The sequence below is a fragment of the Sorex fumeus genome, unplaced genomic scaffold (genome assembly GCF_029834395.1).
Source record: "Sorex fumeus unplaced genomic scaffold, SorFum_2.1 ptg000007l, whole genome shotgun sequence".
Taxonomy (NCBI): Eukaryota; Metazoa; Chordata; class Mammalia; order Eulipotyphla; family Soricidae; genus Sorex; species Sorex fumeus.
In genome coordinates this window covers 24,128,233-24,145,452 of record NW_026606064.1, presented here as the reverse complement: position 1 = coordinate 24,145,452, position 17,220 = coordinate 24,128,233, and the positions used below count along the sequence as shown (strand labels likewise).

General features: G+C 37.9%; 2 protein-coding genes across 5 annotated transcripts in view; one reads left to right on the top strand and one right to left on the bottom strand.

The window, feature by feature from the left end:
• The window catches only part of DNAJC24 (DnaJ heat shock protein family (Hsp40) member C24), a 45,591-nt gene extending 43,418 nt beyond the window's left edge, over positions 1 to 2,173 (top strand). The window contains exon 5 of one of the 2 annotated variants that reach the window (XM_056133075.1): positions 734 to 2,173. In XM_056133075.1, coding sequence (XP_055989050.1) covers positions 734 to 864 — 131 coding nt within the window. In that variant the 3' untranslated portion in view covers positions 865 to 2,173. Of the gene's footprint in view, positions 1 to 243; positions 598 to 733 lie in introns of those variants that run through there. The other variant, XM_056133083.1, reaches the window with a different exon arrangement.
• Positions 2,174 to 2,247: 74 nt separating this feature from the next.
• IMMP1L (inner mitochondrial membrane peptidase subunit 1) overlaps positions 2,248 to 17,220 on the bottom strand; it is an 85,839-nt gene continuing 70,866 nt past the window's right edge. For all 3 annotated transcript variants that reach the window (XM_056136270.1, XM_056136278.1, XM_056136260.1), the window contains 2 exons: positions 2,828 to 2,938; positions 2,248 to 2,409 (listed from right to left, as the gene is read on the bottom strand). In XM_056136270.1, the coding sequence (XP_055992245.1) occupies positions 2,341 to 2,409; positions 2,828 to 2,938 (180 nt within the window). In that variant the 3' untranslated portion in view covers positions 2,248 to 2,340. The remainder of the gene's footprint in view (positions 2,410 to 2,827; positions 2,939 to 17,220) is intronic.

The window sequence follows — 17,220 nt, the reverse complement described above, 5'->3', positions numbered from 1 at the left end:
TGGACAACCGCTCCCTTTTTTGCCACAAGGCACTAGCATATATTATTTCTGATCTTTGATACAGCCCATCTCACTGATGGGACAGGATACCTCATTGTCACTTCTATTTGCATTACTTTGATGATCAGTAATGATGCGTAAATTTTCCTACCCCTGTTGGCCATTGTTAAGGAATTTGATCATATGCTCTCAACTTTGGGAAGGATGGAAGTGGGGAGATGAGACACACTTGGTGGTGCTCAGGAATCAGTCCTGGCAGTGCTTGGAGGACTAGATGCAGTACCAGGGATTGAACCGAGGTCTGCCACATGTAAGACAAGTGTCTGAACTGCTGGACCATCTCTATAAAACCTCTCTCTCCAATATTTGATGGGGCTGTTTGCTGTTTTTAATTATTGAGCTTGGAGAATGCTTTATATATCTGGTATTAGCCTAGTCTGATGTGTGACATTTGAACATCCCAATCAGTGGGGCACCTTTTTAACGTTAGGACTCATTTCATTTTCAGTACATAAGATTGTTAGTTTGATGTATTTCCATCTGTTTATTTCTGCTTTTGATTTACAGCTTAAATCCATCTCCCTAAGTTTAGAAACACTGCCCCTATGTAAATTTTTTTCATTTAAATTTGATATTTGCAGAGTTTATTTTATAATTTCTATGGAATAAATTACATTTCTGAAAAGGTATTAATAAAATCAAAAATAGTTGACACACCTTTTTTCTTTTGCAGATGATCACTCTTTCTCTCTGAGTTGCCGATGTGGTGGAACATATAGTATTTCCAAGGATGAAGCAGAAGTTGCTACCCTGATTTCCTGTGATACATGTTCACTTAAAATAGAATTACTTCATTATAGCTAAAATTGTTTACTAATTGGAACCTTTTAAAAATAATTCAGACATGGTGTGAGTCCAATTCAACTTTGTCTATTCAGGCAAATTATTAAGGTAGGGGGGAGTGGTGGGGATGTGGTAGGACTCCTCCTTATCAGCTATTTACAGAGAAAAAAAATGGTTGCTAAACATAGGCCCATCTCAAATTAATAAAAAGTTCATTATTTCTATTTATTTTTATAAATTTCCTTTAAAAAAAACTTGAATTAAATAGTTAAATCCCAGCTATTTATTCTTCTCTTTGATACAATGTGCTTTTTTATTAAATAAATAAGCATGTTCTTCTGAGTCATATTTATATTTTTGTTAATTTTATTTGGGGCCACACCCTGAGGGTTTTACTCCAGACTCTGCACACAGGGGTCACCTCTCTCTGGCCATTCTCAGGGGATCAGGTATGTTGCCAAGGATTAAAATTAGGTCAGCCACATGTAAGGTAAATGCCCTATCCACTCTATTATCTCCTGGTCCCCTTTATTTTTAATTACTAATGTCATTTTTTTTCCCTAGGTGCTAAGCTACAAGCTTTCTGTACACCTATCTCTAATAAAACCAAATTGTAATCTTGTGCCTAGTTCTTGCATAGTAAAGGACACATATGGATAGTCTTGGGACTATTTCAGTTAATAATAAAGATGACAAAATGACAAATATAGTAAGGATAATTTTGGAATTAGAAGATGACTCTAATCCTCACTCTGTATTTATGCATAGGGCTCATGAATACTGCCTTCTTCAACTTTTAATTGATTTAAGAAATGACAGTTAAGAAGATTAATTTGAAATAGGCACATTATGTTTTGTTTCAGAGTACTGAGAATATTAATGCCTATATTCATAAAGACCTGTTGCATTCCTTTTATGATAAAATGTACTTTAATAATACTAATTTTAAGACTACAGATTTTATTTTTCATATAGTATTTATGTACAGTATAAGTCAGATGTCAAATAACTTTCCAGGGATCTTTTGGGGAATTTCTGAATTCCTTTACCAGCAAAATGAGTAAGATGAGCATATGATTTGTGATTTAGCAACATTTTTTCACTGAATTATTTGTTGGATTAGACTTTTAAAATGTGATCTGTTTTCCTTTCAGTGTAGTAGTCAGATTCAAGTACCACTCAGACTTGAGTCTTGCATATTCAAGTAGATTACTCCCATTTTATCTATAAAACTGAAAATTAAAAATATCAGGGAGTCCATCGAAATTTTCTCCCTTAAAACAGTTTCATACTTATTAATGTATATAACTTGTTTTGGACTGCATTTTAATCCATATTTTAAATTGATATATCTTTCACAATGCTATTGCTTATTTTTTTACCATTGAAAAATAAAAAAATAACTAAAACTGAATAGCAAATAGTTTATTAGTACATGGTTTCGTGGCAATAATAAATTCATTTGAACAGGATATAATAATATCAAAAAAATGCTTTCTAATCATCAGAAAATCGATGACCGTTAGGGCTGTCACGTAGAAATCCAAAATCATTCAGAGGCCAAATCTGTGGAATGAAAATGTGATTGAATATAAGTAATACTATTTAATCATATTCTTCATTCACTCTTCCTTCTGTGTCAAGATAATTAAGCACTTTCTCCTTACTTTTCAGTAATAGTCTTCCCTACAGGAAAATAATGCTTTAGATAGCAAATCTGTATACAAGGTTGAATTGAAAAACTTATAACTAGGATGGTTTGTACTTAATAGTATTCAAGCAAATAATTATTCTCAATTATCCAGTCCACTGAGGTAAGATGTAATTAATGTTGATAGCTATGCTGGCTAACAGGTCCATAAACATAGTCATCGGAATAGTTAAACCCACCAATACCTCAAAGATTTCAAAGTTTATTTTGAAAAAAACAAGATTTTTTTCCCTAAATTCATAGAAACCTATATTTTTAAGTAGAAAATGATACCTTAAAAAAGATCCGTCCTCTTATTAATCCATAGGGGATAGGTCCATAGTACCTTGAATCTGTTGAATTTTGTAGATTATCACCTTCTAACCAAACATGACCTCTTGGCACCTAGAATTAGAGGTGGGGGAAGCATGTCTTTTGGAGGCAGGGGAAAATGTTCTTACATACACTCTTTTATAAAAAGGATACCACATGACTTACAATAATAAATTTTTATTCATAAAGTAACTTTTAAAAAATATTTACAGGTAATACTAAAATTTCAACCTTTTAAACAACCTTTCGCTTTCTTGCCACATGGTTCCCAAACAATTTGTTACACAAACCTCCCCCCACTCCGCCCTCCCCTCCACCTCCACTGAGGTTATAAGAGATAAAAACATTGTGACAGGGTCATTAATTTAATAGACTTCAAGAGAGATTGTTGGGAATCTACTGAAAATGGGCCCTCCTGTCTCAACAGCAGCATAAGCAGGGCAGCCACTCACTCACCAATATCCTGGGGCCAGTACCAAGGCCAGACCTATTAGAATGCTCATGATGAACTAAATGGTAATTGATTGTGACATCAATTACAAATAATCTCATCATCTTATTCAAGTGGGCTTGTCAGAATTCTAATTAAGATCCCCATTATGCCTTTGTGCAGGCCATCTTTAATGCATTATACTTCAATAATGACCATCAAGAACTAGAAGGACCTATTATAAAATCATCACTTGTAAAATTAATGATGCTGACCTTCTCTATAGAAGACCCTTACTCCTATATGTCCATATAGATTCTATGCTAAATAACAAGTTTAAGTCTAGAACATAGCAGTCTGCTCAGGAAAAAATAAAACATCATTAGAAACATTTGCCCATTAATATCTACCCAATATCAATTTCAGAATATAAGCAATCTTTAAAATTACATTTCAAAAGTTATTTGTGTTTTTTTACACAATAATGTTGATTACTGAATAGGTAAAAATAATGTACTGGGAGCAAATTTATTTTTACTATTATTTTGATAGATTTTTTTAGTTGAGAGCCTTACATAAAGAAATGTATTTTGTTGAGTTTATTTTTGTTCTGTTTTTGGTCATGGGACGACACCTGGCAGTACTACCATTCATTCCTGGTTGGGTGCTCAGGGCTCACTCCTGGGATGCTCAGGAGACCGTATCTAGTAGTGCTGGGAACCAAACTGAGAAAAGCACTATGCAAGATAAGTGCCTTTAATCTTGTACTATCTCTTTGGCTCTTTCTGTTGGTTTTAAAATGTGACTGCAGTTTTTTTTAAATGATAGAAATCCTTTTATAGACTATTTTTAGAGTAGTTATAGGTTCAAGGCGAGTTCAAATGTTTCCCAACTATTCCTTTCCCCCACACCCCCTGCACCCTTCCACCCAATATCGACATCCTCCAAAATGTTAGTCATTCCCTTTAAACACATCCTCATTGCCCAAAGTCCATAGTTACCTTCAAGTTCACTCTCAGTTTGATACACCCTGTCGGTGTGAACAAAGTATAATGACATGTATCCATCATTAGAGTACTACAGAAGGTATTTTAATGTCCTAACCATGAGTTGCAAATTTTCACCTACTTTTAGAAAAATTTTACAAGCATGTAAAACTAAGCACTTTACAGCAGATTACATAACTTTAGCATATACCATAAAGAATTATTTGTCTAAAGCCTTCAGGTCAGTCATTTTCTTCTAGTATATGTATTCACATTAGATATGTGTAGAGAAAGAGCACAAGTCTCCTGCATTTATTTTAGATAACTTTTTTTTCTAATTTATCACTTATTTTAATGCTGCCAAGGTCCAATTCATCTATTATGTTTCATGCATTTTCAATTCTAAGAAAACTTTATTCATCCCCAAGTCCTGAAAATATATCCTAAATTTATGCTACATGTCTTGAAATTTTGGTCGGTTATTTAGATTACATAATACATGGTGAAAGAAAATTTGTAGTATGTGCTTTTTTGTTCCCATCTTCCTCTTATTTTAGAAAACATGATTTTAAAATATATTTAACTTCCCCGTTTGACATACTGAATATCTTGTTTTTCAAGTTTTATATTTGTATACTATATATCCATCTTTAATTATGGTAATGTATTACTGCCTTCACATATTGGTATCATTTCATTTATTATATAAGGATTTTCCAACATTATATTTTCATCACTAACTTTCCCCCAGTCAAAGCTTAGAGTATTTAAGTATTTTGCCTATTTCACAGTAGATAATTGTTTTTTTACTTAAGTTCAAATCATTTCAAAGGAAGGGTAAATACTGTTCTTACTAGTAATTACTTTAGCCAAGTTAATTACTAGTAAATAAACTACTATAATAAATTACTAGCAATAAACTAGTAGTATAGTAACTTATATATTGGTCCTTTATATTCTATTGTGAAACCAAATTTTCATCTGATATTTTGTGAAACATTCTTTAGCATTTCTTATAGGATTGCTGGCAATAAATTCAACTTTTGTTTGAAAATACATTTTTTTAAAAATTGAATCATTGTGAGATAGTCACAAAACCTTCATGTTTGAGTTTCAGTTATATAATGATCGAACACCTATCCTTCCACCAGTGCACATTTTCCACCACCAGTGCCCCCAGCATCCACTCCCCATCCCATCTCTATGGCAGATAATTTCCCCCCATATGCTCTGTAAAATCTTATCACGCCGAAGGTTGTGTGTTCACGGGCTCACTGGATGGCACTGTCTCACTGCCTGCATTTGGTGCTCTTGAGCCATTGTGTGTGGCCTGGATCGGAATGGCTGTTGGCCAAGGGCAGACGGAAGAAGAAACGAGGGCCAGGCTGGTCTATATCAATAGTAGTTTATTCCAATCCTCTTCACTCCTGTCTTTCTCTGCCTCCTTCTCTCCTGGGCCCCATCTTGGAACCTCTCTCCTTCTGGCTCTGACTCTGGATCTCTGAAGCCCAAGCTCTCTCGCTTCTGACTCCCCTCTCCGAGCTTACGTCTTAGTTTATATAGCAGTCACATGAGGTAGTGACATAAAGGTGGGTTGAATACTGACGAATCAACAAAGAGAGGTAAGACCACTCCTCCAGGAGATTAACTCAAGGATAAAATCTCATCTACAGAGATTACTTCAGATTACTAGGAGATCCGCTCAAGGGTGGGATCCCAACAAGGGTGTGTTCTTCCCTCAGTAATCTACTTAAATAGTTGTAATAAATCTACTTCTAATATTTCTAGCAATGCCATTCTGTATGAGCACAGTTAGAGATATGAATTTAGTTTGGTTCTTCCTGAGAACATCTCACTATACATTCCACAGTCCTCAGGCCAGGTTAAACTTCCTAGCTCCAGCAGGGTCCTATTCTCGTTGTTACTTACTTTTGGATCATGACAGCATTTGTCCATGATCATGCCCTCAACTTATAGTTGAGTATCGTGGCTCTTTGGCCTGGTCCATTTCGATGCCAGGGTAGCTCACTGCTTGCCCTGGGTCCATTCAGTCCCTTGTCGGACCCTGCTTTTGGGGTGCTAGGAACTAAGGGCAACTGAGTCAAGAAATCAGATGCCCAGGAGTAAATATTATTCAGAGTCAATCAACTCCCAAGTTACAAAGCATAATATTAACTGTCTTCCTGTGTTCACAAAGAAAGGACATTGCTTACAATACTAGTTCAGTGTCCTTAGACGGATGTGACCTGACAAACCTAAGCTACCTGAGGAAAGACAAAAGAGTGTTATCCTACAATGCTCTACTTTTGAGCATTATGGTTTGCAATATAGATACTGAGAGGCTATCACGTTTGGTACTTTATCTACTTTCAGCACACATCTCCCATCCCAAACTATCACTTAGTGATCTCTTCTATATTCCAGCTGCCTTCTCCCCCAGCTCATGAGGCAGCCTGCCAAACATGGAGCAATATTCCTGGCACTGTCTCTACTGTACTTGGGTATCAGTCTCATGTTATTTGAAAATACCTTTAGTTTTACTTTTGGAACCTTCAGTGTAGAATTCTAGATTAACTGCATTTCTTCCTCTTTTCCTCCAAACACAATGGTTTCATTTTTGCCTTGTTTGGTTTGGTTTGGTTTTTGGCTTTAGGGCTATACTAGCTGTGCTCGGGGTTTACTCCTAGCTTTCTGTTCAGTGATTACTCCTGGCAGTGCTTGAGCATGAACTTGGGTAGGCTGCATGCAAGGCCACGTACCTTAACTACATTTGTGAAATGCTGTTTCCTAGCTTAACTTTCTTTATATTAATTCAGGAGGATCTATTTTGTGATTTTTTAAAACTCTGGACATAAAAGTACCACTTTTTCTATTCATTGCTGTTTCCATAATATTTATGCAAATTTATTTAAAATGTGTGTGAATTTTCCATGAGTTACTGGAGTCATCCATTCTCCCCCCACAGATACTTGTCTCCTTTCACTTCCTATACTTTCTATTCCTGTGTCTTCAAATTTGCCGGTCTTTTCTTTGTAGGTCGAAATACAATGTAAAAACTACACAATGATTTTTTTTTCTAGGAATTTTGACTTTTTATACTTACTGTTTTTTTTCTCATTATATTCATCCTCTAGGCCTAGGGAGTAGTGACCCCAGTTAGGGTCGCATACTTTTTCTAAAATGATTTTTAAGTGATAGTCTTTGTTATTAGTAAATGTGTGATTTTTATCCCTGTTTTGTACACCTATAAATTCAGGGTATGTAAAATTGTTTTTGAGCAAAAAAGAGCAAGGAAGTGGGAAAAGTTTAAATTAGCCCATTCTACATCAATTTTTTTTTTTAATGTAGGAGTTCTGCTATTTATTCAGCCACTGATTAGCTTGATTGCTTTGGGCATGAACTCCACCTTACTTTTTTTCCATAGTTTTATTTATTTATTTATTTTCTTTTTATATTTATTGAATCACTGTGAGAAAAGTTACTAAGCTTTCAGGTTTAAGTCTCGGTCATACAATGATCAAACACCTTTCCCTTCACCAGTACTCATTTTTCACCACCAAGAACCCCAATATACCCCCGTCCCAGCCCTCCCAATGCCTGTGAGGTGGATGATTTCCACTTAACTCTTCTCTACATTGATTACATTCATTATTTTGACAGAAGATGCACCTTATTATTTAGAATTCCCCCCCCCCCGATAATCAGAATTGCTGAAAAGATATTGTGAAATACTTTGTTTTCTATAGCTGGTTATGAGAATCAGATAATGATTTTGGATTTCTGCAAAGAGCCAGATAATTACGAGATTGGTTTCTGTATGCCTGGTGTATGACTATGCTAGAGAGCCGCTCGTGGGGGGCAACTCGTGACCTCAGTAGGGCGTGACGAACAAGCTGGTACCCACCCCCTCCCACGAGACTGTAGTTGCCCCATCACTGCCAGCTTGTACCTGGCTTTCCTATAAGCTGAGGCTAAGGCCACCTTGCTGCTGGGGGTGGGGGGAAGGCAGAAGGGAGCAACACCTTTTCCCTCCTGGGGAGGCATGGCGCCATAGTTTAACACATGGTCCATTAACTTTTCTGCCACAAGCTGCCGGGCTCTAGACTAAGTCCTTTTGCCTCTGGAGCCAAGGCCGTGCCGGAGAGCCGCTGTGGGAGGCAACTAATGACCTCGGTAGGGCGTGAAGGATGAGCCAGTACCGCCCCCCTTCCCATGAGACAGCAGTTGCCCCGTCACCGCTGGCTCGTACCTGGCTTTCCAATAAGCTCTGAAGCGGCGGCCACGTTGTATGTGGTTCAGATGCATTTCTGCCTAAAGCTGCTGGATTCCAAGATTTGTTTCTGAGTCTCTGGGATCATGGCAGTTAATCAGCCTGATCAGGAGTCAGAGAGGCCGTTTGTAGGCAGTGATTCGGGGTCTCGCTGGGATGGTGAGAAAAGGGCCGGTTCCACCCCCATCTGGTGAGGCCCCGCATGTCTCGTCACTACAGGCTCAAACCTGACTGTCCAGTGGCCTCTGGAGGATGGCGGTCACAGGGCAGCCAAGGGGAACAGGCCAAGGCACGAAACCTATTCCAACCTGGAGTGGCCCAGCCCCAGTAACCTACTACAGGAACAGGACACATTTCTGCCAAAAGCCTTTGGGTTCCAAGATTTGTTTCTGAGTCTCTGGGATCATGGCGTTAAGCAGTTTGATCAGGAACCAGAGAGACCATGCCTCCAATTATACAGCTGAGCTGGAGGTGGTTTGTTGGTGTGTCTCCCACATACCTAACTTCTGGCCATTTACTTTCTTGGTAAACTTTCCCCAAGTTTTTGGGGTGTGGCCAAAGGCACAGCCGCAATTTGGGGGTATTTGAAAGTCTGACGTTGCCATCAGGCTGTTGGTGCACTCGCCTCCCAGGTACAGATTGACCTGCTGGCAGCACCATACCCCCTTCTACATCAATTTTTGGTGAGGAAGGAAAGGTAATGTTGGGGTCACACCTGGTAGTACTTGGCAGCTACTCAGACCTCAGTGCTCAGGCGGCTGACCTGGGCCTCCTACATGCAAAGCAAGCACTCCTCCCTTTGCACTGTCTCTCTACCCTAGAACAGTAGTTTTGAACTACAGGTTCAAAGACCATTGTCTGCAGGATTTCCTGCCAGAGAAAAAGCTGTTGTCACTTAACAGTGATTTCCCACCATCAGTGTGCAGACAGGTCTACTCTACAACCTTGAAAGTAAGGTTGGTGTTTAAAAGCACCCGTTTTATGCTTTTAATGCCTGTTTCTGAATCTATTTGATATTTCCTTTTGCAAGAGGCTCCCATTATTATAAGGACTATTTTTTCATCTTTCCTACATTGTTAACTGTTGAGGAAGTGAGTTTTGCTGGAGGCAGTTAATTTAGGTGTGGATCTATTTATTCCTATTTAAAGTCTTGTTTTGAAGCTTGTTAGCTTGGGTCTATCTTACACTGTAGTCTGAAGACTGTGTTACACTCCTGTGAGGCATGCAATTCCAGACTTCCTGCTGAATGCTCTGGATATATGCAGGGAACTCTGACCACTCTAACCATAATGTCCCTCAGGGGAGGGGGGGGAAGGGAGGGAAAGAGAGAAGGAGAGAGAGAAAGAGAGAGGGAGACGGAGGAGAGAGCCACCATAGAGGTGGAGGGAGTGGGAAGGTAGAGGGGTGGTCAGAGGGAAATTGGGGACCTTGGTGGTGGGAAATGTGCCCTCATTGAGAGATGAGTGCTGGAACACTGTATGACTGAAACCCAATCATGAATAGTTTTGTGATGGTCTATCTCATGGTGATTCAACAATTTTCCTCCTTGTATCTTCTGAAACTTGCATTAAGGTAAGTTTAAACAAGTTCAGGGTTTGACTTGCTTCCCTTTTCTCAGGGATCTGGTATACAATCTCTAAAAACAGTTCTTTCATATATTCTCTTCAGTTTTCTAGTTTTTTGTGTGTGTGGTAGGAAGGCAAGTTCAGCACCAGTTATTCTATTGTTGCCAAGAGAAAATATTCAAATCTTCTACCTTAATTTGTTGAGAACCAAAGTTTTTTATATAAGAAAACGTGCCCTTTGCATTTCACCTTGCATTCCCTAGATATTTTTTTTCCTTTCCCTATCAAAACTTTTAGAAACGGTTTTCCAAATTCGGCATGCAATTATAAGTTCAATTCTTTCACTTCACTGTGGTACTGCATTTATCTCAAAAGTGATAATCATATAAATTCTATATTAATAATCTTACCAGATAAAATAATACCCTAAGGTATATTTTTAAAACTTTTATACCAATTTTCCTAAAGTAGTGACCTACTTTAATACATTTATAGTAAATTGTGTTACAAATGATCATACTTAGAAATCCTTAATTCTATTTTATACCTTATAACCAAATTCTCACAAATTATTTTCCTTTTTATTTTTTAGTAAATCTACCATGTCAACCAATGTGACTACTCTAGAAATATATGTTTATAATGAATTTCATAACTTTTTTACTTCTGTTGAAATGGGGATTTTCCCATGGTCTCATTATAGCTAATTTTAAGAATAAATTTTAAAGTTCTAAATGAATCCTTAAATCATTCTTGTTTTTCTTTCCTATGTCAGAGGTTTACTTCCTGAGCTAAAATAAAGCCTAATCTCAGGGTTGGACAAAAGCTTCAGGCCTCTAGTTCTCAGCTATACTGATTGAGATCTAGTTAAGTGCCTCCTTTATAGTACAAGCTACAAATGTAATTGCCTCATGGCCTGCGGGTATCCATTTAACAAAAGAGGCTTTTGTCAACCAACCCACAGGTGTTACCTTGCTTGATTCAAGTGAAATTTGATAAAAGAGTCCACAATATCAAATAACACAGTTACTAAAGTGTAATAAAACTCATTTATTTAAGCTAAAGTTATGCCTGAATTGAGAAAAATTCTAATGAGTAAGAAATTTGTATGTCTTGTCCTTTTGAATGTTTAAAACCCCATAAAATTCTTAACATTGACTTTAATTAACCCATTATTTGCTATGTATTTTGTGATTTACAAACAACAAAGGTAGGGTATGCATTGGCCTGATGACTTAACATGCCTTTTTTCATGGCTCTTCTAAAATAACTGAGGATGAAGACAACTTAGTGTTAAACAAAAAGAGGCAAAATTCTTGGAATATTTTTTAACTATTTTTTTCCCTTTTCTGCATTATATAGGAAAAAGAAGAGGCATTCACGTTTTATAAAGGCAGTCAGATAAAACATTTCTTCTTGGCAAAAACAAATGGGAGTGACATATTAATAACACTCCATTTTTCACATATACTTTTAATTTTTGAAAGTAAAATATTTTATTTAAGGAAATAGGAGGAGCAGAGAAGAAGGAACCACCTCAAGTGAGAGAAAAGAATTACCACCCCAAGTTGGGATTCAAGCAATTCCAAAGTGGAATGTACTTCACATATATTTTACATATTTTGTTTTGAAATAGCAAATATGTTCAATAGGAATGATAAGTGACAAATATAAAATGCACAATTTACCTGCATTGTAAAAAAACACTCATGATGTATGTACATTCTTAGCATGTCATTTCAGTCTAGCAGTCAATACCTGTATAACTGCTTTTATGTTACTATCTTCTAGATAAGCAGGATCAAGTTTAACTAGTCATAATCTGTGCTACTAATATATGACTCATGCATATTCTGCTTGATCATGACTTATACAACCAAAATAGAGCTGTGTACACAAACTACAACAAAGAATTTCTGATAATTAGTTATATCATTCTAACAGAACTTCATAAAACGCAGTATCTGATTGTGCAATAGAAAAAGTAGAAATACTATCAGTAAATGAGCTGGGGTTCACCATCCTATAACACCAACAAAAGCTATAAACAAAGACAAATGTCCAAAAGTTAAGCATTAAATTCCCAAGAAAGAAGCAGAAGTGCTTTTAAGAACATAAAACTGAGCAAACACTGTTAATTTTTAATTTTTTTTAAAGTGGGAGTTGTTTTAAATGTCAGTTATAGGTACATCTGAAAATAAAACTCATGCCAGTAGTTTCATTAATATTCTATTTTTTTAATCATTTTTTATTACTACACTGATATTCTGGCCACAACTTCTAGCCGTATTTGTCTAATTCAGGCAAATGACTGTCTGGAGTCATAGTGAAGGAGCTCTCATGTTAACCCACTATTTTCACATAGTACTTTTCACTATCCAGCTCTGCTGCCTTTCCCAACTCATACCACCATTTAAATTCTAACTTGTTACCATTTAAATTCTGACAATTCAAATTATCCCTGCAGAGGAAGCGTAACTGTCATGTCCTAATTATCTGCAGTAACTAAGTAAGGTAGGTACATAGTTTACTATCACCAAAGAGAAATTTACAGCCCTCAGAGTGGGGGTAAGGGAATGAGAACGAAAGAGTGATAGGGGTTGGTTGTTTTATTATTATTATTATTTTTAATAGTGAGACACCATGAGGTACAGTTGTAGACTTAAAAATTTTTGTGCTTGGATTCTTGAGAAAAAGAAAATGGAAGGAATCAACCTACCTAACCTCAAGCCCTACTACAAAGCAGTAATAATCAAAACAGCATGGTACTGGAACAAAGGCAGAGCTGCAGACCAATGGAACAGAGCTGAATATACTGACATCTCCTCCCAAACATATAATCATCTAATCTTCGATAAGGGGGCAAGAAAAGTGAAATGGAGCAGGGAAAGCCTCTTTAATAAATTGTGCTGGCAAAACTGGACGGCTACATGCAAAAAAGTGGGCTTAGATCTCTGCCTAACGCCATGCACAAAAGTAAGATCGAAATGGATTTATGACCTCAACATCAGACCAGAATCCATAATGTTTATTGAAGACAAAGTTGGCAAAACTCTCCATGATATTGAAGCTAATGGTATCTTCAAAGATGTCACACCACTGGCTGAGCAAGTGAAAACAGAGATAGACAAATGGGACTATCTTAAACTAAGAAGCTTCTGCACCTCAAAAGAAACAGTGACCAAAATACAAAGACAGCCTACAGAATGGGAAAGAATATTCACCAAATACACATCCGACAAGGGGTTGATATCAAGGATATACAAGGTACTGGTTAAACTCCACAAGAAGAAAACATCCAACCCCATCAAAAAATGGGGCGAGGAAATGAACAGAAACTTTCGCAAAGAAGAAATCCGAATGGCAAAAAGGCACATGAGAAAATACTCTACATCACTAATCATCAGAGAGATGCAGATCAAAACAACAATGAGATATCATTCCACACCACAGAGACTGGCCCACATCCACAAGAACAAAAGCAACCAGTGCTGGTGCGGATGTGGCGAGAAAGGGACCCTCCTTCACTGCTGGTGGGAATGCCGGCTGGTCCAATCCTTTCAGAAAACAGTATGGACGATTCTCAAAAAATTAGAATTTGATCTCCCATTTGACCCAGCTATAGCACTCCTGGGAATATATCCCAGAGAGACAAAAAGGTATAGTCGAAGTGACATCTGCCATTGTTTGTTCATTGCAGCACTCTTTACAATAGCCAGAATCTGGAAAAAACCTGAGTGCCCGAGAACAGATGACTGGTTAAAGAAACTTTGGTACATTTACACAATGGAGTACTATGTGGCTGTTAGAAAAGATGAAGTTATGAAATTTACATACAAGTGGTACTACATGGAAAGTATCATGTTAAGCGAAATGAGTCAGAAAGAGCAGGATAGACACAGAAAGATTGCATTCATCTGGGGAACATAAAGCAACAAAACGGGAGACTAACACCCAGGAATGGCTGAGATTAGTACCAGGAATTTTGCTCCATGACTGGAAGGCCAGCCACATGTGCTAGGTGAAAAGGAAGCTCAGATAGAGAAGAGAACACCAAATAAAGGTGTTGTGAGGACCCTCCCAGGGTGGGAGAGACATGCTAAAAGTAGTCTATAGACCAAACATGATTGCCACTCAATGCCTCTCTTGCAAAACACAGTACCCTAAAGAAGAGAGAGAGAACAAGGGGGAATGCCCTGCCACAGAGGCAGGGTGGGACGGGGGGGGGGGGGATGGGGGGTGGGAGGGATGCTGGGACCTGTGGTGGGGGAGGATGGGCACTGGTGGAGGGATGGGTACTTGATCACTGTATAACTGAAACCCAAGCACACAAATTTAGAAGTCTATAACTGTACCTCATGGTGTTTCACTAATAAAAAAAATAAATAAAATTTAAAAAAATTTTGTGCTTGGGTTTCAATTATGCAATGATCAAATACCCATCCCTCCACCAGTGCCCATTTCCCTCCACCACGGATCCCAGTATCCCTTCCCCCCACCATCCCCCCAACCCACCCTGCCTCTGTGGCAGTGTATTCCCTTTTGTTCTCTCTCTCCTTTTGGGTGTTGTGGGTTGCAAAAGAGGCAATGGGTGACAATCATGTTTGGTCTATAGTCTACTCTCAGCATGCTTCTCACATCCTGGGAGGATCCTCCCAACACCCTTTATTTGGTGCTCCCTTCTCTATCTGAGCTGCCTTTTCCCCCAGCATTTATGGCTGGCCTCCAAGCCATCGAATGGTTCAGCCCTTTTGCAAAAACAGTATGGACGATTCTCAAAAAATCATAAATTGAGCTCCCATTTGATCCAGCAATACCACTCCTGGGAATATATCCCAGAGAGGCAAAAAAAGTATAGTTGAAGTGACATCTGCCATTGTTTATTCATTACAGCACTCTTTACAATAGCCAGAATCTGGAAAAAAACCTGAATGCCTGAGAACAGATGACTGGTTAAAGAAACTTTGGTACATTTACACAATGGAGTACTATGTAGCTGTTAGAAAAGACAAAGTCATGAAATTTACATACAAGTGGTACTACATGGAAAGTATCACGTTAAGCGAAATGAGTCAGAAAGAGAGGGATATACATAGAAAGACTGCATTCATCTGGGGAACATAAAGCAACAAAATAGGAGACTAACACCCAAGAATGGCCGGGGTTGGTTTTTTTAACTAATATATTCTCTTTCATTATTGGACATCTCTGCTCTGACTAGATTTGAAGTTTACTCTAAAACTTGACTTGGTCATTCTCATAGCTAGTTCCAAGTTAAACTCCATCTTTTCCCTAAAGATTCAGTGCCTCCATCTATCTTGAGGAGAAATCTCTGATAGGTTATCATGGTAGTTCAAGATCTGGTCGCCAGAGTCATAGCCCTGCATTCAAAATGTAACTGCCACTTGCTAATGGTTAAGCATTTTGAACAGATTATTTAAACCATTTAAACCATATCTATAAATTGGGCCTAATTGGGTCTAACAAATATTCTCAGAAAACCACATAAAATAAGATTCTGGTATCTAGTAAATACTCACTAAATATTACTAAATAATACTTAATATTACTTTTGCCCTCAGTTCTGGGGTCACACCTAGCTGTACATGGGGAATACTCCTGGGTCTGTGTTCAGGGATCATTCCTTGCTATGCTGGGAACCATACACAGTGCCAGGGATTGAAATTGTGTCAGCCAGAACTTTATCCACTGTACTATCTCTCCAACTCAATTATATTAGCCTTTCTTATGAGCAGTTGCCATACATGCTGACAGAAATGATACTGGCTGGATGGACTATATGTGTTTGTTTCTTAGGAAGTTCTAACTAGTCCTTCCTGTGCTTTACAAATTTACTTTGGTAGTTCTTGGTTTTCTTTTGTATTGTATTCAATAATACAGTTCTGCTGCCATCCAAGACTTTGAATTTAATGCAGTATAATTAAAAATGTTCGAGTTGTAACTAACATCATAATATTTGTACTGGTTTAATGATTATTCACATAAGACCAAGACATCCCAAAACAGCAAAAGATAGCAGCACTTTTAATTTTTAAGTAGGCATGCTGAACAAGCAATATTTAGTAAATTCAAATTCCTAGGTTCTTTTTAAGAAGCAGTAACTTCACAACACCATCTATCAGCTAGCTAGCCAGAAGCCGGAGAAATAAAGGAACTGAGATTGAAGCCAATTAATAGGCCTTTCCATTTTACCCATATAATTCTAGCATCCTAATCCTCTAGATTGTTTTCCCCTAGGACAATAGGTTATTTTGCTCACTTACATTTTTTGTTCTAGTAAAAAAACAAGCCTACCTGACCTGTTTTTGGATTAATACTTATGATAAATGTAAATGATATGTGATACTATCATTTCAGATTATTTGTTCTTTTTTATTACTTTTTTTTTTTTGAAAGTGTGATGAATGAAAAACAGGTCTGTACCACTTAGCTACATATCATAACCCACCAGTCACTTTTATTTATTTTGGTTTGGGGACCATATTCAGCAGTACTCAGGAGTTACTCTTGGCTCTGCACTCAAGGATCACTTCTTGTGAGACTCAGGGAACCATATGGTATGCTGGGTATGGAACCCTGGTCAGCCGAATGCAAGGCAAACACCCCATCCACTGTATTCGGCCCCAATATTTATTTTTTAAATGATTTTCACTGAACTCATACATTGGTTTACAAGACTGTATTACGTATGTGTTTTAGGGGTATAGTGGTATCATGCCCACTATAACTTTAATTTTAACATAGCATCACTGTCCTGTCACTGTACTCCCATTGTTCATCGATTTGCTCGAGCGGGCCCAGTAACATCTCCATTGGAGACTTTTGTTGTTACTGTGTTTGGCATATCAAATACATCACGGGGAGCTTGCCGGGCTCTGCCGTGCGGGCGAGATACTCTCGGTAGCTTGCCAGGCTCTCCGAGAGGGGTGGAGGAATTGAACTCGGGTCGGCCATGTTGGCTACATGCAAGGCAAATGCCCTACCGCTGTGCTATCGCTCCAGCCCTAACATAGCATACTGCAGTATAATATGTATGTACTTTTTGGATCTCATATGCCAAAAGGTGAACCTGACTTAACATG